Source organism: Prionailurus viverrinus, chromosome D3 (assembly GCF_022837055.1).
Source record: "Prionailurus viverrinus isolate Anna chromosome D3, UM_Priviv_1.0, whole genome shotgun sequence".
Classification (NCBI taxonomy): Eukaryota; Metazoa; Chordata; class Mammalia; order Carnivora; family Felidae; genus Prionailurus; species Prionailurus viverrinus.
Window position 1 is genome coordinate 75,616,985 of NC_062572.1, and position 27,902 is coordinate 75,644,886.

Sequence of the window (27,902 nt, forward strand, 5' to 3'; positions counted from 1 at the left end):
GAGGCAGGAGAGCAAGATGTAGCCACAATATCAAGATTAAGCGTCTGGTGAATTTTTACCAGCTTAGTCGTAAAGGACCAAATCAACATAATTTTGTTCGAAGCAATCAAGCACAGAAGAAAAAAAAGTAAAATTTTCATTGTTATTTTAAAGTGGGTAAATTAAAAGCTTTATATGTCAACAATACCAAAAAGTAAGCTTACTAAATAGAAGTTTATCCTGAATGTTTTTTTTTAAATATGTTTTGTTTTCTTCAATCAGTGGGGAATTGAAAGATTATATTAATTTGTGACCTAGGCAAATTTTTGCTCTGTAATAGCAGCTAAACAATAATTTTAAGGAGTAATGCTTTTATACCAGCTACTTTCATTTATAATCATGACTTTGAAAATAGCTAAGTATATGAAATACCTTTCTAAAATACTAAATGCAATTTGCATAGTCGATAGTTGATACACTATTAAAAACTTTAAAGCCCAGTGGCTACCTGCATGAGGCTAGAGGCTACTGGAATCAACCGTGAGGTTTGCAAAGAAAGGGCCATATGTAAATTGTACTGGAAAACATTATTACTGGTATTCTTTAAATATTAAACTTTTTATGTTAGCACTTCCTGTGGTACGTGGGAAAAAAAGCTAAACATTCCATACCCTAATTTTTACTTAAAAAATTTAGGTGGCTGACTGAGATTGTCTCTTATTCAGAGGTAAACTTTTCTCTAAGAATGCATTCCCAACTGAAATGATTCTGATATTTAAAATGTTCCTGTTTTTTTCATCTTAAGCAGGAATCATGAAATTATTTTACTTTTTGGCCTTGATATCAGAAATAATCAACATCCATTTTAACCTCTGAACTTCAGGGAGTTGAAAAGCTGCATAATGTGACCAACAGTCAGAATATAAACATGGAGAGCTCATTACCATTTACTTTCTGAGATTTGATGACTTCACAAATAACTATTTCAAAACAACTAGTTTGAAACATGGTTTGAAGCTTGTTAGTATAAAGCAAAAAGAGCAATTACAATAATTATAGGTTTCTCTATACGGTTTAACACATGCACATGCTGGCGAGAGATGATGATGTGATCTTAAATTACCATTAGGAGGAAATTTCGCCACTTTTGTTTTCAATTTCATTTGCCATAATTTCATCTTTGTGGAATTGCTTTATTTTTAGGTATGTGGAAATTTGACCAAATAATTACTTATTAAAATTCTTATTCAATGAATAAGAAGATAGGAGCGGTTATAAAAATCAACATTTCTAGCAGGAACTATACTTACTGTGGACCAGGTAGGTAATGCCTGCTAGTGCTCATAGCCTGAATGAGGACAGACACAGCGGCACATTTTGATAGAAGCTTACACTCATAACACTGAAAATAAACTGGACTTATTTTCTCTGCAAAGAGCCTCTCTTCCCGTAGTTAAGAAGTAATGCTTTCACAGTTTTTATTTAGCTGAAAATGGGATTCATGTGTATTTAAACATCTAGCCCATAAAGAAAAGAAATCACGAAAATGATTGGGCTAAGTTTTGGTATTAAACTCTCACCTGAGGAGGAGCTGATTTTCAAAAATACATTCTGGTTTATACTCAAGATTTGTTCTCTGAGAGTTGTAATATTATGATATTTTGGAGGTTTTGGCTTCCTAAAGTCCACATTTCAGACCAGCTCCAGTGGTTCACAGAGAGAAGAAAACAATTTGTGTGGGATATGGCTATAGAAACATTTCATAACTTAAGGTAATAGAAAATTTACATTTTTCTTTGTCCTAAAATACCACTGCCTCTACTATTTCTCCTGCTAGGGTGTTAGAGGAAAACTGATTTCATAAATCCTATAGGTGCCAGTTCAAAAAGAAGAAATCATAATTGTTGTAAGGCTTAATTGCACTCGCCCAACAACCTAAAATCACAGTGTTTTGGAATGATTTTACATTTTTCTTCTTTTGTTTATTCACAGGGAAAACCTGCTTCCTCTGGCCTCTCTCAGTTCAGAGAGTTCAAACTGAATTTAAACAAGTAATTGACTTGTCACTGGGAAAAAAAAAAAAGAAGAAGAAGAAGGAATTCTGTGCTGTGTTGTCTTCAGAGGAAAGCTTGTGTAACAAATAGCTGATCACACTTAACTCCAACAATTTGAGTTAAAACACACATTGGTCATATGCGCACATACACACAAAAATGCACAGATACTCAAACCCAAAACAACAAGCGAAACTCAAGAAATGTAAAGTCTCTTCGATAGGCATTTTGAACAATTAACTCATGGCATACACAATCTCCACAAGATGTCTGGCACCAAATCAAAAGCCGCTGAATGCAGAATTACAGCCAGTACAATACACACTGTAGAATAAACAAAAATCTGCTTCCCCAGTGTATGCATGAAGGCATTTTTAAAAATGGGATACAACTGGCCCCATCCAAAGAGCACGTACAACTGGACTTTGCTGTCCGTTTCCTAAAGCTAAAATGAAGAACTGGTAACCATTCCTGGTTTCAAAAGCTTTCTGCTAGTGTTCCAAACGGCTATTTCTTCTAACTATAATGTATGTACAATTTGCTTCTTTCTAGTGTTTGAATCAATAGAGATACACATCACCAGATTTGTTTTTAATAAACGCCTTAAAACAGTTCCTATAAATACATTTCCTGTGACAGAGCGATCTTGATTTTATGAGTACCATCCTCTCAAAAAAAAAAAAATCTAACAACCAAAATATTTGGCAACTGAGAGGGCATATTAGTGATATGATGTCATATTCAGCATTTTCTTATGGTAGAGGCAACTGGCAAGCTGTGGGAATGGAATACATATTTTTTAAAAAAATTCCTCTTGGCTAAAAGGGAGTTAAAATGTCCAAAACTTAAAACTAAAATTTTGTCAGTTCAGACCATCAGGGCAGAAAATTAACAACTCACATGCAAAAATCATTATCACTGGTAATTCCTAAAGATAAAAACCTCAGAAACTTATATTCATTGTAATTCTCTTACACTGCATTAGGATCATATAGTCCCTGCAGCTATTTTATTGCTTCTGAGACACTTTTTCCTGCTATGATAGCATCATTCACAAAATTTTCATTAGAAGTGCTTTAAAATTAAAGGTACTGGCTAAATATGTTATGTATGGGAATGTCAAAAAGATAACAGGCAAAAGTCTTAAGAACTATACAGGAGTAACCACCAAGTGCAAATTAGGCACTTGTTTAAAAAAAGGAAGTTACATAATCCTAATATTTATGTTTACAAATTTAACCACTTTACTGGATCAGTTCACAACATAAGCCATTTGTTTTAAAGTTATATTTCCCTTACCACACTTAACTGTTCTTCTAATTACACACTATGTTCTCTTTAAACAAACAAACAAAAAGATAAAAACTGGATAGTTTTATAAACTTTTGACAATTTGCTCACACTTTTAAGTGACCAAGAAATAAAAGTAAACGATATTATTTCAGCAGTGGCCCATTCATAAAACTGGTTTCTTGAATGAAATTATTAATCTTCCTAAACCATACTGCACCTTGAAACACTCGTGTATGTGTGTGCATTCCAGTATACGCTCAGCTAGATAGAACCATTATGCATACACAGGGAAGTATATAGACTCATGCATACACCGTCACATACACATGTTTTAATTCGTTTGCGCCAATCGCTACAGCTGAATTGGGCCTTCGTGAAAGCTCTGATCGGTCCCTTTTGGCCCAACTATCACACTCTGATTAAGATCAATCCAAATGGAAGTTCAAAGTACACAGAGAGCAGTTTGTAAATGGCTGCTTTTCACTCCTCCCTCAATCTTCTTTTTCTATTTTAAAATAATAAATTTCTCTCTCTACCCCCCAACAAATCTTCCGGAGAGCCCCACATACCGATTTGAAAATATTGAAATCCTTTTCCTTCAGAGGACCCAGCCGAAGGAAAAAAAAAAATAAACCTCCAGATGGCAAGTATAAACCTTCTGCTGGGGTTATGCACAAAATACCAGACACTTTTTTTTTTTTAAATAAAGCGTTTCTGTTGAAGGGGGAAAATTGAGTAAAGAAGCCACACAACACAAATAACTTACAACAATATTGCTATGTGCATGAATGTTTTTTTTGGTTTTAAAATATTAAACTTATATAATCTACTTCTTAGATGTCTCAGTTCTATGTCTTTGCTCTTTTTTAACCTTTCAGATTCTCTCCACTGAATCCACTTCACTTTAGCTTTCAACTTAGTAAGACTAGATATCACAAAACCTCAGTCCAGGGAGAAACTTACCCCACATTTCCTCTCAGCCTAACTTGGGCTGTCTCAATTCTCCTCATATCTGCTTTTCCTTTCAAACAGTCATTTGGAAGCAACAAGAATTTTCCAAAAGTCTTTTTCCCCCCATCTTACCACCTTCCAACTTTACCTGACTGCAAACTTTCGCCCTGGGATCCACTTTCTAAAGCTCTGAAACCACCTATTTTTCTGCTCTGGAGGGGGGGGGGGGGAATTTTTTTTCAAAAGAAAAGGCAACCATAATATCCTAAGATTGGCAAATGATAACTATTTCATGGCACCAAGGAAGGTGCAGCAGTCCTGCACAACTTTGCAAACAATGATCACCGCCTAGGATGCTCTTCCCTGCGACAATAAAACTTGTCAAAAATCCCCCTCGCAGCCCGCGTCCGCTTACCGCTTTCCCATTATAGTAGTACATCAAAGAGTTGCCGCCCATGCCCGGGATTGTGTATGCGCAGTACATGGTCTCGGAATCTTTTTTCTCCTCAGTACCACTCTAACAACTTTTATTTCAAACTCGCTGTCCCTTTTTTCACAACAATTCCTTCAGTTGCATTTTCCCATATGGCCGGGCCAAGCGTGGTGAATATGCAAAGCAGGAAGAGACCATTCCTGGCGGGCGGGGGAGGCCGCCGCGCTGCTGTCAGACGCTCAAGTTTGCGCAGCGGAGCTGGAAGGCAGCCCGGCCCTGATGGAGCTCTCAATCCTAATGCATACGCGGGATCGATTCAACTTTTCCGAGGGGTTTTTATCAGTTCCTTCAGTAATGCCGATTCTTACAAATTTCTGCAGTCTTCACTCCCCCCCTTCTTTTCTTTTTCTTTTCTTTTTTCCTCTTTTCTTTCTTTTTCTTTTCTTTCTCTCTCTCTCTCTCTTTTTTTTTTTTTGTTTTGTTTTGTTCTAGGCACCCTTTTCTTCTCTAAAATTTCCACTCAACTGCCTTAGGGTAAAAGTGGAACAGGGTCCATTATTGAGCAGAATACAAATGCAGTTAATTGACTCCCCCTCTCTCTCTCTCCCTCTCTTTCTTTTTTGTTTTAATTTGATTAAAAAGCGAGTGGCAGGAAGGGAATCGTATGATGCACATCTAATAACTCTGCCATCTGTCTCTGCTGCTGGCTAGCTCCCAGCATTGTACGCAGCTGCCTGAGAACTCGACTCGGAGAAAGGGGAGGGAAAGGGGAGAGAGGGAAACACACACACACACACACACACACACACACACACACACACACCCCCACCACGTCTCTGACCTCGCTCAGAAGGAGAGAGGGGGCAGTGTTTTCTGACTGCTTGGTCAACAACCTACAAAACGGGGTTGCGGAATGAAACAGAGTAACAGTGCGGCCCGCCCAGGGCTCTGCGAACCCTCCGCTTCCCCGGAACCGGTGGGCAGGGGGGCCGCCCGTGAACTTCACCTCGCCATGTCGCAGACCGCCGCGTGTCCAGAGGCCAGCCGGCATAATAATAATAAGGGGACGACGCTCCCTTCGCTCCGCCTGGGCACCCCTCACGGCCACCTTCTCAGTTTGGAGTTTGGTGCTTTCGCTGTACCTTTGGATCATCTACCACCCACTTAACGCTATTTGGTTTCTGGGTTCTAAAGCAAGAGTTTATTGGTACATCCGAACCTCCGAATGACTTACAGCTGTCAGTTCCTAAAAAGGCACCTCTGACACCACACTTTCAGAATTTTGCATCATGCAAGGAGCCCTATTCTGTATGAATATTTTAACAAACATTCCACGTTTGTATGGTTTTGCTAAACTTTAAGTGTGATTAAGGCGAAAATCTTCCTCCACCTTTGATTACAACTGAACAATAGAATCTTTTCTAGATCACAACGTTTCTAACAACCAAGTGTATATATTTATTTGTTTTGTTTTTAAATATTATATCACCCAACAAAAAGGGGGGGGGAGGAACAAAAAACAAAAAGGAAAGAAAGAAAGGGGAGGGGGAGGGGGGAGAAGAGACGGGCTGACTTGAGCTTGCCAAATTCAGAGCATCCCAGGAAAGGAGGGCCTCTGGGAATTGATCCCAAATGAAACTAAATCATTTGCATATGCCGAAGCAAATGCCACCCGAGCATACATCTATTCTCAAGAATCAACTTTAATAATTCAAAGCACCTATTTCCTTACAATTCAACATGGTAACAAAACACATACAGTATTCATAAACAAGGGGGGACTGTGGTGTTGGTTCTGAAGAGCAAAGCCTTGGCTTCATGGTGCAAAGTTTCTCCCACACTCTAAAATAAACACACACACACACACACACACACACACACACACACACACACTGCACACACACACACATATAGCGAAGGCCCAGAGGTTTGTCTAACTCACTTGCTCTGCATTTATTCTGAGGGTCCCCAGAGGTTTGTGTAAACAGTACTTGAATTATAATCACACATTTCATTCAAATTTCATGCTTTGAGGATTTTTTCCTCATTAGAACAGTTAGTTGTCAATCTGACAGGATCACATTTGTAACCTTTAAACCACCCTCAGTGTTTCATACATAAGGCCAGGGTACTCACCTACTAAAGGAGAGTATGTAAAAACCAGGGCTTAGAAAAGAGGCTGGAATTTAAAGAGAGATAAGTTGGGGGGAGGGGGTTATTGTTGCTGTTCCTTTGTTGTTTCTCATAGAAACCCCTTATTTAGAAGGCTGTGTCTAGATCCTGTCTAACTTTCTCATAGATGGACCATTAGGAAGATTTCTTAACTATTTTGATAAATAACCATTCTGCCTCATTTACATTAAGTGCCTCATCTTGCAAACATATAAAATGCCTTTTTATTAATTATGTAAGTATAAATAAAATTTTCATACTTTAATGAGCAACAATTAATATTTTAAATATTGAAGCTTTTGTTGCTTTTAAATACATTGTTAACATGTGCATAAATAAATGTTTTTAATCTGATAAGGTGAAAGAGATTTTTAAACCCCGACAAATCAGCACATGGGACTCAAAAAATTAAAATGGTACTAGAACATTAAGCTTCTGGGCTTCATTAGCTAATGAAAAAGAGCCTGAAATTTCAGAAGTATAAATTTGCAATGATTAATAAAGATACACTCCTTTGAAAGGTATTCTCTGTGTTATAACCATCGAGACACTGAAGGTATTATCATCCACTGATGTTCAGGTTTTGGTTTGTTGACCTTGGAGTACATTTCAATCACAGAACTCAAGTCAGTGGCTTGTCAACTGAGACATTTCTGCGAATTCAGACTTTGAAGTTTCCTTTGTGACAGAAATATCACCCATGATAAATTTTTAGTGTGATGCGTGGGGAGTTAGCACAGAAGTTTAAGAACAACTGAAGCTATATGCATGAATCCGTGTGTTTCATAATAATTTTAAAAGAAGTCTCCATCAGAGCAGCCAATTTTTAAGGGACACTGACCTGGTCTGTTTGCTTCATCAGTATATACTTAGGCAAGTTACCTAACAGGCCAGGAGTCCCTTGTTATCACTGAAATGATAGGGAATGGAAGTTAGCCACACAAAAGAGTGAGCCACCACTCTCCCTGGTGGTCAGCTGAAAACATCACTGAGGACACTAGGGGTAGGCAGCATCTGCCATTCTTGGGGGAAAAAATTCTTACCAGTAAAACTATCATTTAGAAGTACGGACCACTTAAAATACATCCACATTATTCTGACCTTCTTCTATAACTTGAAGTTTACAGTTCTTTCATCACTTTCCTAAAAGTCCTTGACAGATACATTTGAGGTAAAGGAGAACTGGGGACACATATCTAGAGTTGTCATAAGAAATTTGGGGGCTATCGGACCAGAAATCCCCAATGCGTGTGCCCAGTATCACCTACAAGGTGGACATTCAATAAAACTTGCTGAATGAATACATGAATGAAGGAATGAATGGCCACATTAAAGAACAAGTTCTATACCACTTGAGTGAAGGGCCTTGGATTTTTGTATTCATTCAATCATTTCACAAACAATCGTTTAACGATTCCCAACTTTGTATTGAGTTGTACTGACACATACAACACTCTTCTTGCTCTCAGAGACCTGACCACATGGTTGAGGAGATGGGGCCTGTGCCCTTGAATAACATGGAAAGATATAACTAATGACTAATGTTTTCATTGTGAAGCAGGGACAATCACACATATATTCAACAGACAACAAACTGTCACATGGTAAGGAACTGAACTATTCCCTCTCAATCACAGATCTCATTAAATTCTACCTTTTTTTTTTCCTTGAATAATGACTGTATTATGCAGTTCCTGAAAAGTCCAAATAAACCTAATAAACACACACACACACACACACACACACACACACACACACACACATATATGACCTTGTACATCACCCAAAATAAGGCAGGTGCTCAATAAATGAGTTGAGTGGATGGAGGAGGAATGAATGATGGTCATTTGAAGGGAGTGTCATTTCCCTCCAGGGTATAACTTGATAGTATGGGAATAACTCCATGTTTCTGTTCAAGTCACTGAACACCTAAACTTTCCTTTTTCTCATACAATACTTGCTTACTTCTACAATGCTATTCCCTTTTGCCCAGCACAGCTGAATTTAGCTAAACCTTATACCCCAAGGAAAATAGTAATAGTCATCAATATATAGTGATTACCTAACATAACGGGAACGAGCATACCTATAAATTAAATACCACCTTAGGTAAATATCTACCCCATCAAAAATTTTGGTAATAAAACAGTTAACTAATACATGTAGAGCGATATACAATTTAAAGAACATACCACTGCCTACAGTTAATCTTCATAACCAGTACTCTGCGACAGGTATTATCATTCCTACTTTAAAGATAGAAAATTAAGGCACAAAGAACCTTACGTGACATTTCATAGATCACAAAACTCCTAAGGCAGTGGGATCAGGATGTGAGCAAAGTTCTAAAATCCCAAGGGCTTAAATGTGAGGGTCAGACATAGCTGTCTGAGAATTACAACCTTAACACCTGGTCACAGTGTGATGGTGGCCAAGTCGTATCACAAATCTGGGTTTTAGTTCTCTCATTTTAACACCAGCACTTCTTTTGAGAAGCGTAGATGAGAGGGCACCTAATATCATTGACATGTTAGAAATGAGAGGGCTCTTCCTGGTTCCTCCTCTGTTGTTTCCTCTAGACAAGAAGGGTGCCTTAGAGAACAGTGGGAAAATGATCTCCACCCAAAACAGACGTAGGCAACACATGCTTACTGAAGTGGAAAAAGATGCGAAACGACAGAACCCTGCTATATTCTTCACCATTAAGCAAAGATATCAAATCACAAAGCCTTGTGGACTGCCTGCCACACTTGACGTGGGAAGCCCGTATGTACACTTAGATACTTGAAAATCTATTTCTGTTGATGCTTTAGGATCAAAATCTATGTCCTCATATTTACACATAAATGAATGGTAAAATTTGTCAAGTCAGGGAAAGGAGGTTATCTAAGCTACCCTTATCCGCTGAAAAAAGAGTTATTACTGAGTTTGATTTATTCAGATGCTGAACAATTGGATTTTTCTGCTCTCTAGTAGAAGTCACTAGAAAGAAGAAATTTAATTCATAAGGTAAAAAATGTTAGTGTTTAGTTAGTGAATGCATGTACATGGATTGTTAATTTTAACAAATTTTAATAAATGGTGGTCGCTTAGACCTAAGGAGGGGTTGATGTCGAAGATCCACCTCAAACTGCAATGACAGAAATCCTTAGTAGGTACGAGTACACTTTTGTAAAAGATTTAATTACCCAAAGGAGGATACAGACACCCAGACACACACACACAGAGTTAAAAATAACTTTTCCTGATATCTGTGACTTGACACAGTCCTGCAATCCAGCAGCGAATACCAACAAACTTCTTGCATGTATATTCTTACATTTCTTTGTATTGAGATCTTTCGAATGTAAAATAACTATGTTTTCTCAGTAAGCGAGTAAGCTATTTTTTGTTAATGATTTTCCTCAACTGGAATCCTAATTACCTTAAACTTTTTTTCAAAACGCACGTTCATTTGGGGGAAATACTTACCTCAGATAAATATACTTGTCAGACGAATATAAAAATATTTATCTGAAGTAAATCCATATTACATGAAGAACTGAGATAAAGCACAAACCACCTGCATCTTCTCAGTGGCGTAAACTTACTCTCTTGGCAGCATTTACATATTATCAGGTACAATAGTTTTAAGTATTTGTACGGTTCAAATATAGACAAGTTTAGTTTGGAAGATCTTTTTATCACAGAAAGGTATCAAATTATCAGCTGAGACTGTGAAATCTAATTTCTATTTGTGGCTTTATCAGTGACTTTGTATTGTTATCTTGAATTGGATACTTTTATACGGCTTGGGTTCATATGCAGACATCCAAATGGTTTATCACATGATCAAATATTTATTTTCTTCCTGGCTGGTCAGATAGCTTGTAGTCATATTGATTATAATGTAATTCACATTGATTACTAAGGTAAGCAATGTGGGCTATTTTAACCAGACTTTTGTTCCGTAAATATTTGACTTCTACCTTTCTGTGGCAGTATTTCTCTTCAGAAGAAAGAGACGGTTCCTTATTTTGCTTTAAACAGTATTATAAAAGCTCACACAGACATAATATTGTTTTGGTGACAAACAACAGCATGCTAAATAAACGTAAAAACCGAGTTCCCAAATTCTTGTCTCCAGTTAGATCTAGTTAGACTCATTTCCCCACTCCTTCACACATTTTCTCATTTCTGTGGTGAAGAATACAATGAGTATGCCATTACCCACATGAATATCAGATCTATGAAATTCAACAAGCCAAATTTATAAAATGGAATTAGCCTGCAGACTGGGGAACATGTGTGATGTGGTGAAGTGAAATAGTAAGTTGCAAGACCAGACTATATAGATTTTGGGGTTTCATTACAATGGAAACTACACGCTTGACTCCACCTGAAGTTCACTTCTTCCTTCCTCAATTTCACGCAAAGACCCATACTTGCAAAAGTTACACATTTGCTCTACCAAATCTCTGAAATATTAAATGAAATTAGAAAAAAAAAGATAGTACAAGTGATACTTCTGGCGACTAAAGGAGATGTTTTAGTTAAGGGAATAAAAATCATTAATGCTTCTCATTTGTCTCTAGTACATCAATCTCTTTCCCTTGGGATAAGTGGAATGTTCTTGAAAAAAAAAAAATTCCTTTACCCTAACCCAGTGTAATCCATAGCCAGTCTCCAAGTTTGATACAAAAACAAACCATTTCTATTTTGGTGCAATGAGGAAGCATCACCCTGGACAATATAAAAACAGAGACGGAGGAAGTTGACTCAGATGGCAGCACTTCCCAGATGAAGAGAGCTATAGCAGGCTTACCACAATCACCTGAAGCAGATGAAATAAGACGCAACTGTTTTTTCCGTCGCATTGATGCACGTGTAAAAATGAATTCCCAAAAAGTTAAAGGGGGGAAATCCTGGGTATGTTTGTTTGTCCGAATGAAGGATTCCATTTGAGAAACTTTTGACAAAATGGACTGATGAAGCAGATTGGAATCCGGGCACAGGATGTACACAATTTTTGAAAATTTGAGAATAAATACTGGGCTTCCCAATGCATTGCTCAATGATCAGAGGGAAATGTGATATCACAATGAAAACCATTTCCATTCTAAATAGAATAATTGTCTAGGGTTTGTCAACCCTCTTTGGGGTGGAAATTCTAACAATTTCCTGAGGTTCTAAACTGTTGATTACATTTAATTGTTTGACATCGTCCAACAAGTAGAACAACGAATTGCTGGGCAGAGAACAAGCAATTTTCAAATACTTTAATGGCTATCCCTGATAAACACGCAAAATAAAAAAGAGTAGGTAAAGAGAATAAAAACAGTAAGTTTTAAAGTGGAAGTGAGTGACCATACAAGAATTAGCATCCTATGCACATCCGTTACTGAAGTGCCTATTTCACGTGCCTGTTTTATAAAGGTTTTGCCCAAAATACCCTCTTGTGTAACTGGAAACCAGCCACTTCGAGCAAGAATTACGGTTATTTCAAAGGGAAAGGAGTAGCAGATTCAAGTTCCCTCAAGGTCAGTCCACAGCCTAAAGCTTAAGTCCATTCCTGACCTAGCTGTTGTGCTCTTTAACTCAGTATGACCTTGAATTTTAGCTAGTGAGTTTTAAAAAATAAACGATCTCTTTGTTCTGTTAATCATAAGCACTTAAATATTTCCTCCACATGCAAACACAGAGATGACCATGATGGGACAGGTGAGACAAGTTTTGTACCCACATCTGGTAAGAGAAAAGAGCTTCTGGCAAATCCCATGGGCAAGCCAAAAGACATTTTCAAAGAAGTTTTAAAAGGGAGAAGATGCAATTAAGGACAATTTGGGGCTTCTACTAGATAAAATGGAAATAAACTCATAGGCTCTCCTTGACACAAACAGTATTAAAATTAGAATTGTTTGGCAAAAAATTTGATATTGCTAAATTTTGGCTTCTAACATAGGACAACCATATCAGGAATAGGTGACGACTTCCCCAAAGTCATATGGCAGCAATAGTCTTATTTCCACTCATTCATCGTTCGGTAAAAACTGATTTAAAAGGATGTCTTCATAATCATAACTAGAATTATTGTTAACAGTGCTAAATTGCCAAATTATGGTGCTTACAAACCAGAAGCATGAATTTGCCTCTATTTGTTTCCCAAAATGTCAGTCAGCATTTCGCCTTCTTCGAACAAGATTATCAAACGCATGCTGAACCTAAAACGACGTAAATGCTACTTAATAGGAGTCCAAATTCCAAGGGAGTCAACCCTCCCACCCTTACGCCCAGTCGGAGCTTTTCCTTTACTGCAGAATGTGACATGTTCCCTAACATCTGTTCAGAGCCTGCAAGCCATGTTCTTCATGTGGGACCTACTTACTTCATGCTACCATGTGAAAAATGTGTTATGTGCAAGGGAAACTACTCAAGCCATTCCCATTTTGTACACGGGCCATGTCCTTGGAACTTGCCAGCAGTGTTGATCTCTGATCAATTTCTCATACTTTTTGAAAAAAAAGTAAAACAGGCACACTTAAAATTACTGTGTGTGTAAGGTTTTCTCAGAGTTAAGCATTTCTGTACTGAGTCATTATTAGTACAATTATTAAACAAGTGACCATACTTCATGATCAATAACTATTAAACATTGAAAAGTAAATTTAAAAAATTAAATACTCTTTTTTAGTGACTTCCAAAAGAGCTAGTTTCTGATTCTCCAACCACATATTTGGGGGTGAGACTTCCATCCCCATCACCTGCTCCCTTGTACTTGTTGGAGAAAGGAGTAGAATGTGGAGGCCAGGAACCAAGTTGGTGGTTTGAGTTCTGGCGTCATTTCTATCTAGCTCTCTAAGCCTGAGTGAGTTCTGGCTTTATCTAAATCTCAGTTTCTTTATAAATAAATACACTGCAAATAAATAACTGTTAAATTGCGATCATGACGGGGTTTTTTCCCAAGTTTGAAGTTCTGCGATTGACGGTTTATGAGATACATCTCTGGACAATCGATCTCTGAAAACACAAAGACAATCAAAAATTGTTTCTGCAGTTTAGTAAAAAAAAAAGTTCAACTCTAGGGAAAATATACACAGAAGCTGCTAGACAGAAGTTCAGTTGCGATTCTGTGGCCTCTGTCTTAATCTGCCAGATCGGCAACTCTCTGAAACAGAATGACATCAAGTTCTGTAGTCACTTCTAGATAAGGACCATTCTAGATCCTCTGGATTCTCCAACAAAGTTTAATGCCATAAACTGTTGCCAAATACATCATGCACCTACTTTATTGCCCCTAAATAATATACATTTATAAAGAGTAGAGATCAAGATTTAACTTTCTCTGCCCCACCCTCTAACAACATAATACATACCTAATAAGACCTAAATCACGTTTTGCTCTTTGACTGAATGAGGAACAAAAAGGGATTTATTTCCTTCCTTTCCCCAATGACAGAAATCATGAAGTCCAGAAATTGTCAAAGACATTATAGTTAGCCCTAAGTTCAATGTGAGAATAAGTCAAGCCTTCATGAAATGGAAAAATGAGCATATCATCAGACAAACATTTCAAATAGAGCTACACTTACTTTTTACTGATAAAACACGGACATACACGTAGTTATGATAAATTGCTCCCCTAAATTTTTAAATTTTCTAATGGTTATTTTTGGTTTCGTGAGTCTGGCCTTTCCCTCACCTGGATCATAAACGGCTGAAGATGAGGGACGGACCGAGTTTTATTCGTTGGGCTGGCAGAGAGCATATTCATTTACACTTACACTTCACAGAAGGGGGCTTGGAGGAACTCATTTATCTTCCTTTCTTCTGTATAGAGTGGCTATTTTCTCAATGGAATAATTAATAGTGCCAACAATGTGCCAGAGATATAAAAATGGATACATGCCTGCACTGTCACTTTTGAGAAGTGATACTGTTCTGCCGGTTAGTGTATGTGTGATGCAGACTCCTGTTTGTTTTCTGTAGTCTTTAATTTTCCTTGGTGAAGCCACCCTACTTATTCAATCTATAGTGTCCTTTCAAAATTCAATTTCATAACATTTTATTAGAGGGACAACAGATTCTCCTATGGCCAAACATCATTTCCTAATGACGTGGAGGAACATGAAACAAACAAGCAGGTGCTTTCCATGCCATTTCCACGTATTTAACTTTTTCTTTTGTCCTTCCCAAAACATTCCATTTAACTTGATTTTAAGGACTAGAGAAATAAAAACCTTTTTAAAGAGATGTCATTTTGTTTCACTGCTAGCAAAAAATAGGCCGATGACAAAAAAACCTCACTGACGATTACACTAGATTCTGTGGTTGATTTTATCTATTATTTATTATATTGCTATCATGGACTGTGGGATTACATCAATTGTTGGGCTTTTAAGAAGCATAGCCTCTGTATTTATTAGTTCACAAGGTGGATCGTGGTGTTGGGACCCTGTGGAGCATTATAAAGTGAACTTTTGCTTAGGGAATACAGTCAATGATATTGTAGTAGCATTGTATGATGACAGATGGTAGCTACACTTGTGACGAGCACAGCATAACATATAGAGATGTCAAGTCTCTATCTCTACGTTGTACACCTGAAACTAATGAAGGATTGTGTGTCAACTACGCTAAAAAAAAAATTTTTTTAATGAGGTCTTGCTTCAACAACTACTTGCAGCCATGTAAATCTTCACAATGGTAGGAATTTGGTCCACTGCTATATACCTTCCGAGAATACTGGCGCTTAGTAGGTGTGCAATAAATATTTGCTGAATTTTTTTGATACTTAAGCCTCGTGTTGATCCATCGCTGACTGGGGATATGATGATGTAGGATCATCAATCACTTCCTGCAACCTCTGGCTGAAATCAGGGACCCTTAACCTTTGGAGAGCTATAGACCCCTTTTGGTAATATGATAGAAATTATACTCTCTGTCTCCAGTTACCTCTGTGATACACATACTTGATGTTGCACAGATTTCTAAAAGAAAGGTTATAATATTTTATAAAGACTGGTTTGAAATATACTTGAGATCGGGATAAGCAGAAGCCGTATCTTTTATGAAAGAAGATTAATGCATCAGGTCTCCCTACAATTTCCTAAGTATATACAAACAATTAATACAGTTTCAATATTCTTTACCAAGGAGAAATTTGGTCTGAATGCATTATGCTAAAATAAGTTAGTTATCAGTTTAGTTGCTTATCACTTAAAAACATTTTTTTTTATGTTTTATTTTTTCAAGAGAGAGAGAGAGAAAAAAACAGGGGGGAGAGGCAGAGGGAGACAGAGACACAGAATCTGAAACAGGGTCCAGGCTCTGAGCTATCAGCACAGAGCCTGACGTGGGGCTCGAACTCACGAACCACAAGATCATGACCTGAGCCGAAGTCCAACGCTTAACTGACTGAGACACCCAGGAGCCCCCGTTTATTCCTTCTTAAAAAAAGTTTCCTAACTTATTGATACCATCACAGAGACCCCTGGTAGCAACACAATAATTAAGGATCTGTCTGAGATTCCTATACATTCTCAATTTTCAGATGTTAGTAAGGAAATTGCCAGAATCTTAAATTTGCTATGCAGAGTTGTCTGTAGAGATGCAAATTTCACTTATCTCTCTCTTTATATTCTTTTCTTTCTAAAAAAAAAATTAAAACTGCTAAGTCATTTTGATTCATACATTACATGAAAATAGACTGTTGTAATACTTGAGATGGCTTGTCTTTATTGTCTATGGCTCTTGCCTCCCACCAAATATGCAAAAATAAAAGAATCCCTCAGCTTACCTCCACAGCTCTCCATATACCTTAATTTTTTTGAATGAAGTACAGGTGCTTTGTTTAAATGTGGTTCAATGACATTTAAAACCAAAAATTTTGGTAAGTGACTACAGTGCTTAACACGTGGGCATTCACGGTTTTAGCACAGTGCGGGTAAACTTGGGTCACACCACCCCTCCTGTGTAATACATTTAATCTGGACTCTGTAATCTCAACTGTGATTATCTATCCTTTGTTGTTTTCAAGGCTGCAAGTTCCCAGCAAAGTTAGAAGGCCAACTGAGCTTGATTTTCCAGCAAATATTGTTTTTGCTCTCCGTTGTTGAGTTGGGAGCACAGCTGTGCAAAGTAGTTTCAATGAACCAAGGGGATGGTCACGGAATCACCAGCTCAAAACTTCACCCTGAGTTCACCAACTGCGGGCTACATGATAATTACGTGAACTCCTCCAGACGCACCACCAACTTGCATGACTTTTAAGCTAAATCTGTGTCAAGTATTATTGACTTATGTTGATCTCAGGGGTATTTTTCCCCCTGATTTTACCCAACTTACACAGCAATGGATAGGAACTGAACCTAACTTCATTCTTCATACAGTAACTAGCATGTTATCTGTGTTTCATAAATGAAATGGTAATAGTAGGAACAGCGCCTAAACTGCTACTTTATAGAAGAAACATACTATTATCCTTACAAAAATAACAGCTTTATTGGTAAAAAAAAAAGCATTTTTAATAGTAAAAACAACAAAACATCCTAAACCATACTCTACATACTTTAAAATGCCCTGAAATAACTTGCATTAATAACATGTTTAAGTCTTGTATTCATAATTAAGTCTTCATGCAAATGCACTACCTAGGTATCTGCTGATGAATTATCATAGGAGGAAAGGAACTGCCAACATTTCTAAACAAAATCTCCAATTATACAGTTCCAAGATAATCAAAATGGACTTTAAAGTAGCAAAAACTACGGGCCACAACACCCAGCTTAGAAAAGAAATTCCTTTCAGAAAAAAGGAAATAGCATAACCTCGCAGCTATTTCAAAGAAGTTTTAAATGGAAGAAGCAGATAGTGATTTCACCTTTCTAGAAGTGAGAGCAGATACTTGAAAATAATAATTCAAATATTAAGTGATACTAGTAATTTGAGTTACAAAGTTGAATTAATAAATTACGACTGGGCTAATTTGGGACTAAAATTACTAATTGTTCAAAATAATTCACTTCCTGTTCTAGCAATATCTTAATCTTGACCTAGAAAAAAGTCACTGCTTAGTAATACCTTTCTTCAGTGGGTGAGAGGCACTTGATTTCCATTGTCAAAGATACCCATTTAAATGGGTAATATCCAAATATATACTGATGAATTATTCAGACCTTACTTTTCAAATGTAAGGGGAAGAGAAACTCGTGCTGTATTTTAAATTTAATTATAAAATCAATCCTCACAAGTTAAAAATAATGTCTTCGAAGCAGGCTGAGGACCAGGTTTGACCATTGAATGCTGTGTGAAGTTCTTGCTAAAACACAAGAACGGAACAAGCACATCCAAGCAGGGAGTGTGCCGGTCACAATTGTGGGACTTACACCCAGGGAAACCTGTCCTTAATTTATCCCGCCGTGTGTAGATTTGGCAAGGGTCTCCAAACATCATTTACATACCATATGCCCTGAATTACCTAGGCACAATGGCTGTGGACAAATAAGATGTTTTGGGTCTGTTTGCTTCCCTGTGTAAGTTTTGCAGCTTTCATTTAATTTCTCTCATTGCTAAATAATTTAATGCTATATTGCCTGTTGCAAAAGAATGTTTTGCTAAATCAATAAATAGCTCATTGTGCTTTGTGATTAGAAGAAAACGACCCTGGGGTAGGTGAGCAGGAGGTATTATTTCTCCTATGTAAGAATCAAAGAAAGGAAGGCAGCTCTTTATGCTTTGGACTCATTTTAACCTTTGTCTCCTTAATAAGCATATAAATGCAAGGCATTCAACAATAGAATAGACAGAAAGCAGATATTTTGGCTTCTATGGAACATGCAAAATTGGTCAGCAAGTTTTCATGTTTAAGAGGGATTCCTGAAAATAGATTCTATATTTGTTCCTCTCATAATTAAAAGGCTTTATAATTGTCCTGTGCCTTGGTTTCCCTCTTCCCTCAACAATGGTATTAATTCTAACTCAGTAATATTTGTCCGGATTCTCAAGCTAAATTTAAGGTCAGGATGATAAAAATGTATACTTAAACCAAAAAGATCAATTGCCTAAAAAAGGCTTGGAACAGAATTACGTACATATTTTTTGTTGTGTACTATAAATTTGACTGTATAAACTTCCAATTAAAAATGACATTCACACCATCATTTTTGATAGAATTTTGCACAGTAGGAATACTCATTAATGCAGGGTAATACAGTGTGATAAGCAGCTTAGACATCAAAATAGTAAAAAATAATATGCCAGTTGGTCTACTCTGTACATGAGTAAAATAAAACTTAAAAAAATTAAATACCTGAGGAATTAATTAAAAAGAACACTTACTGGCATACATATTTTTTTAACTCTGTCAAATCAAGAACACCCATGCTCTAGTCAGTTTCTGTAGAGATCTCAGTCCTGGTACCAAAAAAAAAAAAAAAAAAAAAAGAATCCATTCTATATTTTATGATAAAACATTAAATGCATTACCATATTCAAAATGGAGTAAAACATAATTTAAATAATTTTACTTATCCTATGATTATCCTTCCAAAAACTGTGCATGTGTGCATGTGTATTTACCATTTAATAGGAAGCATTTCAAATATCTGAATTCTTTTCAACATTGGTAAAAGTGAAAGCCCATCAGCTAAGTGTGTGTGCATGGGTCATCTCTTGATCTTTAACTGGAAAATACAACGTGATCATGTAATTCTCAACTGTAGGTGAGAGTTAAGTGGCAAATGAGGTGTGTCCACACACTAGTAGAGAAAGAAGTAAAAGGCAACGCAGTAATTTCAGAATACTATCAAATAATTTGCTTTCTTTAGGGGGCAAGGAAAGAAAGAAGCTACCATTTGAAGACCAGCAACGAAAGGGTTAACAGACATATGCTGTATAATTAGGAGATGCATTAATGATTATGAATAGTAAATGATTTGGTGCAAAGAAAAAATTTTAGTCAAAGGGACATGTACCTATCTTACATGTTTATTAGTAACTGTATATAACTAGAGAATTCTGCTATTAAGAATCTTGCATTATTGGTGTAAATACTTCCAAGGGTACATCAAATTGTAATCTTTCATACGACATCCATCAAACCAGGCTGGAGATTTTGACAAACATTAAACACAGTAAGGAGGCAATTATGTATGCATGATTTAATCTGCAACTAATTAATATGCAAATTTATTCATATGTTAGTTACTAAATTAAAAATGCAAAGAAGCCCTTATGGTGATTCTCGAAATTTTGCACAAACAGAACATTTAAAATGTAAGAAAAATGAAGTTTTTTAGAAACCTATAACACACTTTTAGTGTCTCCAGAACCTGTTGCATTAAGAAGACTCAAAAATATGTGTTTAAATACTAGATAATAATTTAAAAGGTGTGCTAATTTTATGTGAGAATGTGGGAACAGAAAGGTTAATCAGAATTCTCTCGAACTCTTAAGAGATACACTCTAATTACCAGACAAATGGTATTCTATTTCTAAGCTTCCTTCCCTGCTTTTAGGGTTGTCAGAAGTTGGTCATCTTACTGATACCCTGCACAAACGGTTAGGGGAATAAATAGTATTTGAAAGCAACTAGAGATATTGAAAATTCTGGGGTAACTTTGAGACCATTTGGTGCTCACTACACATACAATTCACTCCTCAAGATGGCAACTCGCTCTTTTCGCCTTTGGGGAACAGCTCTTTGCAAACAGAGAAATGGGAGGAAATTCTAGAGGGAGGCTAGAAATTCTCCCAAACTCTCTTCCAAACGAATCTTCAAAGAAAATAATTCGACTAACACAAGAGCAACAACCTCCCCAAAAAGCAGAAGGTAATTTCATCTGAATTCAATGTGGCTATTTTAGCCCTGCATTTTCCAGACAGCCCAAAACTGATTTGAATCTTTGATGGGAGACGAGGGATGTGCGGTAGTGATCATTTTAAAAATATCTTTGGGTGTCTGCATACAAGGGAGTATCCAGTCAAGTGCATATATTATCCTTTGGCTCCGCTGCCTTCTGCAAGAGTCTGATTTCCCTAAGACTTCCTGGAGATCAGCAGTGAGGTTCTGTGTGGATCACCTCTCATCTGATTACCTTCCTCATCCGAAGTCCAGCGGCCCTGTATACAGTACCGGGAGCTGGCGCTTGGAACACTTGTACTGGCCTCAAGAAATCAACGCAACTCAACTGTGTGAGGAAGCACCGTGACAGTGTCTACGGCTCTTCCCAGGGCACTGAACTCTTACCCACGTTAAAAAAAAAAAAAAAAAAAAAAAAAAAAAAAAGAAAGAAAGAAAGAAAAAGAAAAGAAAAGAAAATCACCATCAGTCTCCTTGCTGCCAAGTGACACACAAAAAGGAAGTTAACCATTGGCTGTTACTTGCATTCACAGTCTGACTCTGATCTCCCAGCTTCCCTTAGCCCAATCTGATGCCAAGCGGACTACAGCTTGCCCATTTCATTTCGACCACGGCAGCCAAAAAAAGCACTGCCCCACCGTGCAACGACAAGCAGTCTGTTTTGATATTAGTACCTCAGTATGTGATATGAGAGAGTCAGATGTCCCCAAACTATGTGCCCTCCCCTGAGGGACTCTGTCCTGGCCTTCCTTGGCCAGAGGGATGGGGAGCATGCCACAAATCCTTAGCTTTGAAAGCACAAGGGAAGGAAACACACCATCCGCAGGGCTCAGACAGAAATGGCGAGGAGGAGAGACTCTTATGGGGAGAGGATTCGTGCCCTCCAATTCAGCACTCGCGCCTAACTGGAAATATTAACTCATATTCTATTCACTCCCTGCCAGCCAGCATACATGAGCACAAACTGAATTACATAAGAAAAGGAGTCTTTTTCTTATGTAATTAAATCTTAGCAGCCGCTAGTAAGTAAACATCAGATTTTCTTTTCCTTTTTTTTTTTTTCATGAAAGAGAGGAATATTTGGGGTTCAGAAGAATGGATTTTTTCCTTGATTCCCAGACAGAGAGGAAGATGGTGGTAAAATCCTACTCGCCTCCCTGTTCTCCGAAACATTCTGATTTCTTTGCTGAGTGTATAGAATCAAACTCTAACCTGGTTTAACCTTTCCATGTGCCCTGGACCGTTCTCGTTCCCTCCAGCATTAACATATCATTCTTTTTATGATTCCAATGAGGCATCATCAGGTGTGGATCTCAATTTCTGGGCATTTTAGGAATCTGAGAGCAACCCAGGCAGCTTTAATTTTTACAGGTGACTCAATTTTTGTTGTGACCAGAACTGAACATAAAGCTTTTAAAAGCTTAAATGTACACATTTATGCATTCATTACACAGTGTTAAATCTAATTTGTTCTTTTTACTGTCACAGGAAGCACATGTTTAAAGCAATCTGTTTCCTCATGTGAATGCTTTCCTGTCTGTTTAAAAAAAATTGCGACACACTTTACCCTGAGTAACCAAGAGGTGATCATAAATATCCCTAAATAGCATTAAACAGATATGAAAGACATTAACACTTTCAGAATGCCAAAGTAGTATTAAAAAAAAATTCTAACAGATGCTCCTAGGTCAAAAAGTGAAATGTGTGTTTCCTGAAAAAACACTCTCATCAGAATCATAAATGAACTGTGAGTGGAGAAGTGAGGTGTTGTTGAGCAAACGAGGATCCTTTTGGTGAGGAACACAGCAATCCACTGCCAACGTGTACTTGCCATAAAAAAGCCAAATTGAAATGGAAGTCTGATGAAAACCAATATCCTTTGTAATCCACAAGGTGGCAATGATTACGAATGAGGGGTGGCTCCATCGGATCGATCCGGTTTCCCAGAGAAAGAGTCTGTCTCTGTGAACCGAAGCGTCCGTCCCCGTTCCGGGACGCGAGGAAGAGGTCCGGCCAGAAGGACCTTTCCCGAGGAGTCTGATGTGCTGCCTGGTTTTTCTGTAAATGAAAATTGGCTGGGAAGAATCATTCGTGGTGGAAGGTGGAGACCATGTTCTCTTTGCCCCACCCTCTTTGGCAGATGTTTTTTTCTTGAAATTCAAGAGTTCACTAATCAGCCCTTGTAAAAAACCGTTCTAAGGTCCCCTTAGCTGACACGCAAAACAAATTTTCTTTTATGAATTCAGCAACGGCATTGAGAAAAAAACACATGACAATGTGGCAAAGGCCAGAATCCAGCAATTCTTTGACTTTACCCTAAAACATCTGTACAAATAGTCCTGTTGAATGTTAGAAATTTACCTCAACAGTCCTAATCAAATCAAACTCTGTTTTACTTTAGAAGAGAAACAAAGTGCCACACAGTCCCACCTGCTCAACACATCTTCGTCTTGCCAGATGAAGTAAAAACCCTAGGCCTACCCTGCTCCTTGACCTGCTTCTGGCCAATTACAGAGTAAGACTGATAGAAGATGAAAGAAAAAGCCTGTATCTCCTTGTCGCTTAGAGGCAGGGCTGACTTCGGCATAAACAAATTACTGGCAGAGGGAATCATATTATGAGGAGCTCTGTCATCTTGGCCTGATGTCCCATTTCAAAAGAAAAAAAGACGGAGTACATACTTCCAAGGCAAACTTTGCAGAGCCTAAGTCGAATGATTCAAACAGCTGACTAGGTGTCTCGGCCTAATAGAGACACTACTGCGAGGAACAAAGACCTACAGAAAGTGTTTGCGGTATTTCAACGTTTCAGACAAGGCAAGCGACCTCCATTAGGTAGAATTCTTCCACATGCAGTTGAGACCCTGGTCTTAGTTTCTGCTCTGTACCCAACTACTCCAGTAAACTACAGGTGAAGTTTTTCTCAAGTGCCCGAAGAAAGGTATTTACCTTCTTGCTGATGCTAACATTGAGGGGGTTTATTACTGTCCTTAGAAGTTATCATTTCTTAGATGTTTACAATGTGTCAGGATTATGCAGAGCACATTATATATGTTTTGTCCTTTATTTATTTATCACAATATCCTTGGGACGTATGTATATTTTGCCCATTTTTCAGAAAATAATTCAAGGATACTACATCATGTGCCCAAGGCCACGTAGCTAGTAAGTGGCACAGCCAACTAAAAACCCAGATGATCAGATTCCATGCTCTTAACCACTAGATCATCCTGTCTCTGTTACAGAAATGCTATACTGAATGGTCTAGACTTTCTAAGGGATCTGGCTGAGCAGAAGCTGTGCGTAAAAACCAGTGTACCACTTAGAGGTACTGAGGGTCATTCTACAGTGAGATGAACATTCTGAATACTTAATTTATTCCAGGTTGGCAAATACTTGCTAAGTAAACAACAATCAGATTGTAGAGATTTTTGTTCTACCAAATACTCTGAATAGCCAGGGGGAGCACGGCATCATGATTAAGGACACAGAAACCTGGCAGACAGACTTCCCAGGTCTCAACCCCAGCTCTGCCATTTATTAGCTGTGTGACCTCAGACATGTGTCATCACCCCTCTGTGTCTCTGTTTGTTTAGCCATGAATAAAGAGTAGGACATCCCATCTCATAGGATTTTGTAGGAGTAAGTGATTCATTAGATGCAAAGTACTCAGTTCCTGGCACAGAATAAATACTATGTTCAGGTTTGTTATTGTTATTAGTATATCAACATCATCTCATGAAGAAGGTGCTATTTATACCTCCTTTGTAGACCATGAAATAGATGTGTGACCCAACTAGGGCCACTATGTGAGGAAATAGAGGATACCACACATTTAATTAGAGAGATCTCTTTAATTCTAGTGCAGTGTTATTTCCATCCCACCACGCCACTTTTATTACTATAGTCATTCATTGGAAATATATTTGAAAGAAACATGCAGGGCAGTGAATTTAGCCTGTATGGGACAAAAAAAAAAAAAAAAGATGTATGTGCAAAAGATCCTTACCCATTTCAAGGTGAGTAAGGGGACTCAGCATCTCTAAAATAAGCCTAAAGGACAAGAGGTCCCTGTGTTTCACTGCGTGTGTTATTTGGGTCTTTGAATGCACAACCTTCTCAAAAGGCCAGACTTTATGCTCTTTAAAATGTAAGGCCATCCCCACCAACTGGGGATGTAAGTGATGCAACACTGAGAACTTCCTTAAACAGGAAGGACCTTAGCTGTGAAGCTTCACGATTTAAATAAAGGGTACACAGAGGAGGAGGAAACGCACAATGTCATTTGGTGTGTCTGGTTTTTAGGTTAGCTGAACAATATGCTTTGAATAAGTATAAATGAAGAAAGAAATGAATGAATGAATGAAAACTTCTGAAAATGCTGTCTTCCCCTCCCACCTAGATGCTCCCAGTTTGTCATGATGGAGTTCCACTTAACAGCTAGGTTGTTGGTGTAATTTATTAAAGGGAAAACAAAATAGCATGGTTTATAGAATAACGACTTACTGGGATTTGAATTTCAGAATTCCAGCTGTACCTGCCCATAATAAAAATGCCTAATTCCATTTTCTCTTGCCCATCCCTATCAATTAAACTCCAGATGATATGTGTGGCGATGCGCTGTATACATCTAAAAATAAAATTCCTATCAAGGCACTATATGAGGAACCCACAGGTTCTGGTAATAAAATTTCACTCGTGAAGCAGATGCCTTAGTATCAAATGGCAGAATTTGTACCTTTTTATTATATAACAATACTTTCAAACAGTACACTAGTTACAGAAACAGATTCATTTTCTATTTAGCTTAATGGCTTAAAAATTTCAAACTGAATCAACAGGTCTTAATTGCCAGGTCAAGAACATTCTTTTGAAACTTCAGCTTCAGTAGTTTGGAGAAATGAGTTGACTACCACTGTACCCTTAGACAAATTTTATTTTTTATCTCATCTGCTAACATCTCAAGTTATTAGACTTTGCTAAAATAAAACCCCAGTTTTCATACTCTGCTTATTACTGAATTATTTTGTACTTCAAGTTTGTTTCGTAATGAGCAAGCCAGAAAATATTATTGTACCCTAGGTTAACACACCTGAGCACCTGTGAAACGAGTGAATTCCCCAAACGGGGTTACTTGCAAACGTTAAACGCTAGGAATCAGCGACCCTACTTGAAACTGCTTTCTCGTGGCAGCTAATGATATAATGATAGACTTTGCCAATCGGTAGAATGAAAGCCATTACAATATTATTATAAGTATAATCCAGGAGGCATATTTAGAATGATATAGGCTGGGGATGAGGAAGCTGCTGCAGACAGGCGCTCTTTCTCGGATGATATCAAAGTAATTGCTCCAAAACAGCATTTTCTCCAGGAAAAAAAAAAAATCCCTAGATGGTAACAGCAAGTGGTAACAGTGACAGTTTTTGTATGTGTGTGAGGAATATACCACAGGGGTCATTTTTTGAGAACACTAAGCCTTTCTAATAGGAGTCCATGTTTCACAAAGGAAATGCCTTTTAATCACTATCGTTGAAAACACTGCTGATGCACAGCGGCAACACCAAGACATTTCTTTACACTTTGCTACCAAGGGGCTTCACTAAGAAATGCCCCTATTATTCTGTTCCACTGAATACTGCAAATAAATTTAGTGGCATTTAATACACGCACACGTCCTCTTCTGATTACTCTAGAAGGAATCACTTATGTATCAAGTTTCAACCTCAGGAGCATATTTATGATTAATTCCGCAGATGACAAAGTTAGACTAGACAGATAACAGGGGCTGTCGCTAAGTGACTTAAATAAAATTCTTAAAATGTTCTTTTCAAAAATGAATTTGCACATTCCTTCAGAATTGAAATCTGTACTTCTCACTGAAACTCACATCCTTTTGTCAACCTTGAAATTCTACAAAATGCAGACTCTTCTGCACTACCTTAATTTCTCTGAAGAGGGAGTATAAGCTCAAGCAAAGCATAAAACTCAAAGAGCTAAGCACCTACACAACAGCTGCAACCACCGGGAAAAAAAAAGAAAAAGAAAGAAAGAAAAAAAAAAAAGAAGTCGGTATCATTCACATGCTACTGTTTTGAGATAAAATAATTGAGTATTTAAAACTACAAATTTCGCACCGCATTTTACAAAAGCTCTTATTCCTTTAAAATGAGCACAGCCCTGTACACAAATACACCCTGGGACAGTGAAGATCAAGCCTGAGAATCTCATGCTTTTGCTTTGAAATGTGACTTTATGTTCAGTTTAAGAATTCAGTGCAATTTATTTAAAAAAACAAAACAAAGCAAGTGTCTGTCAACAGCCTGACAGAATTTAATCTGCCTTAAGAAAATACAACTTTGCTATTTTTGAAGAGACTCTTCATTCCTTTTAGGATTATTGCTACATATTCTGAGAGGATCTTACTTAGCCCTCCAAGTTTTATCTGACTTTGATTTATGACTTTCAAACAAAAACTTCAGAATTGTTTGAAATCAGGAAAACACGCCTTGAAAACACAGAAATTATCAGTGACTGGGGGAAAAAAACGAGAAAATTCCACCATGTTAGACAATAAAATGAACAGTTCAGTCAATGAAATGGAAAAAGTTTAAAAAAAATGGTCTCCAACCAAATATTAAGCCAAGCATTTATATTATTCCACAAACACAAAATAAATTCACAGTCAAGCCACACACTGTGAAACAAGTTTTTATAATTTCAAAATGCATGCAGGCCTGTTACAATTCTCTTTAGGTAAAGCAGCCTTCCGGCAGCTTCTTCGATTTCTTAATAATTAAACCAGTCAGACAGAGTCCAAGACTTCGCACCAAAATATACTCTTCAGTGAAAGTGATAAAATAGGTTCCAAATAACAGTTTCTGAAATGTATTTCTCCTTTCTCAACGAATGAGGCCAGTTTTACACTAAATGCTATTGTTACAGTTGTGGAAACCTTAACAAAAGTCCTGATAAATCTCAGCAGGTGAAATTTTGAAAACTTGGTTTAAAATAAAAATACACATGGGGTGGGGGGAATATATATCATGCACACCACCTTAGAAGAGCTTGCTCAGTAGAATAATCAGACAAAAGGGGCCAGGCAGGCATCTCTATTGAGGAGGAATCTAGGTGGTTTCTTCTCAATTGAGTGTTTGACACATAAATCCTTTTCGTGGTAAAGA

The 27,902-nt window shown here is 37.5% G+C and overlaps 1 protein-coding gene across 22 annotated transcripts in view; it reads right to left on the reverse strand.

The window, feature by feature from the left end:
- TCF4 (transcription factor 4) overlaps positions 1-27,902 on the reverse strand; it is a 351,095-nt gene that overhangs the window by 88,065 nt on the left and 235,128 nt on the right. For 2 of the 22 annotated variants that reach the window (XM_047826989.1, XM_047826991.1), the window contains exon 1: positions 4,693-5,131. The exons of 18 other annotated variants lie outside the window; for them this stretch is intronic. In XM_047826989.1, coding sequence (XP_047682945.1) covers positions 4,693-4,761 — 69 coding nt within the window. In that variant the 5' untranslated portion in view covers positions 4,762-5,131. Of the gene's footprint in view, positions 1-4,692; positions 5,132-27,902 lie in introns of those variants that run through there. 2 more of the 22 variants (XM_047826988.1, XM_047826987.1) reach the window with 1 other exon arrangement.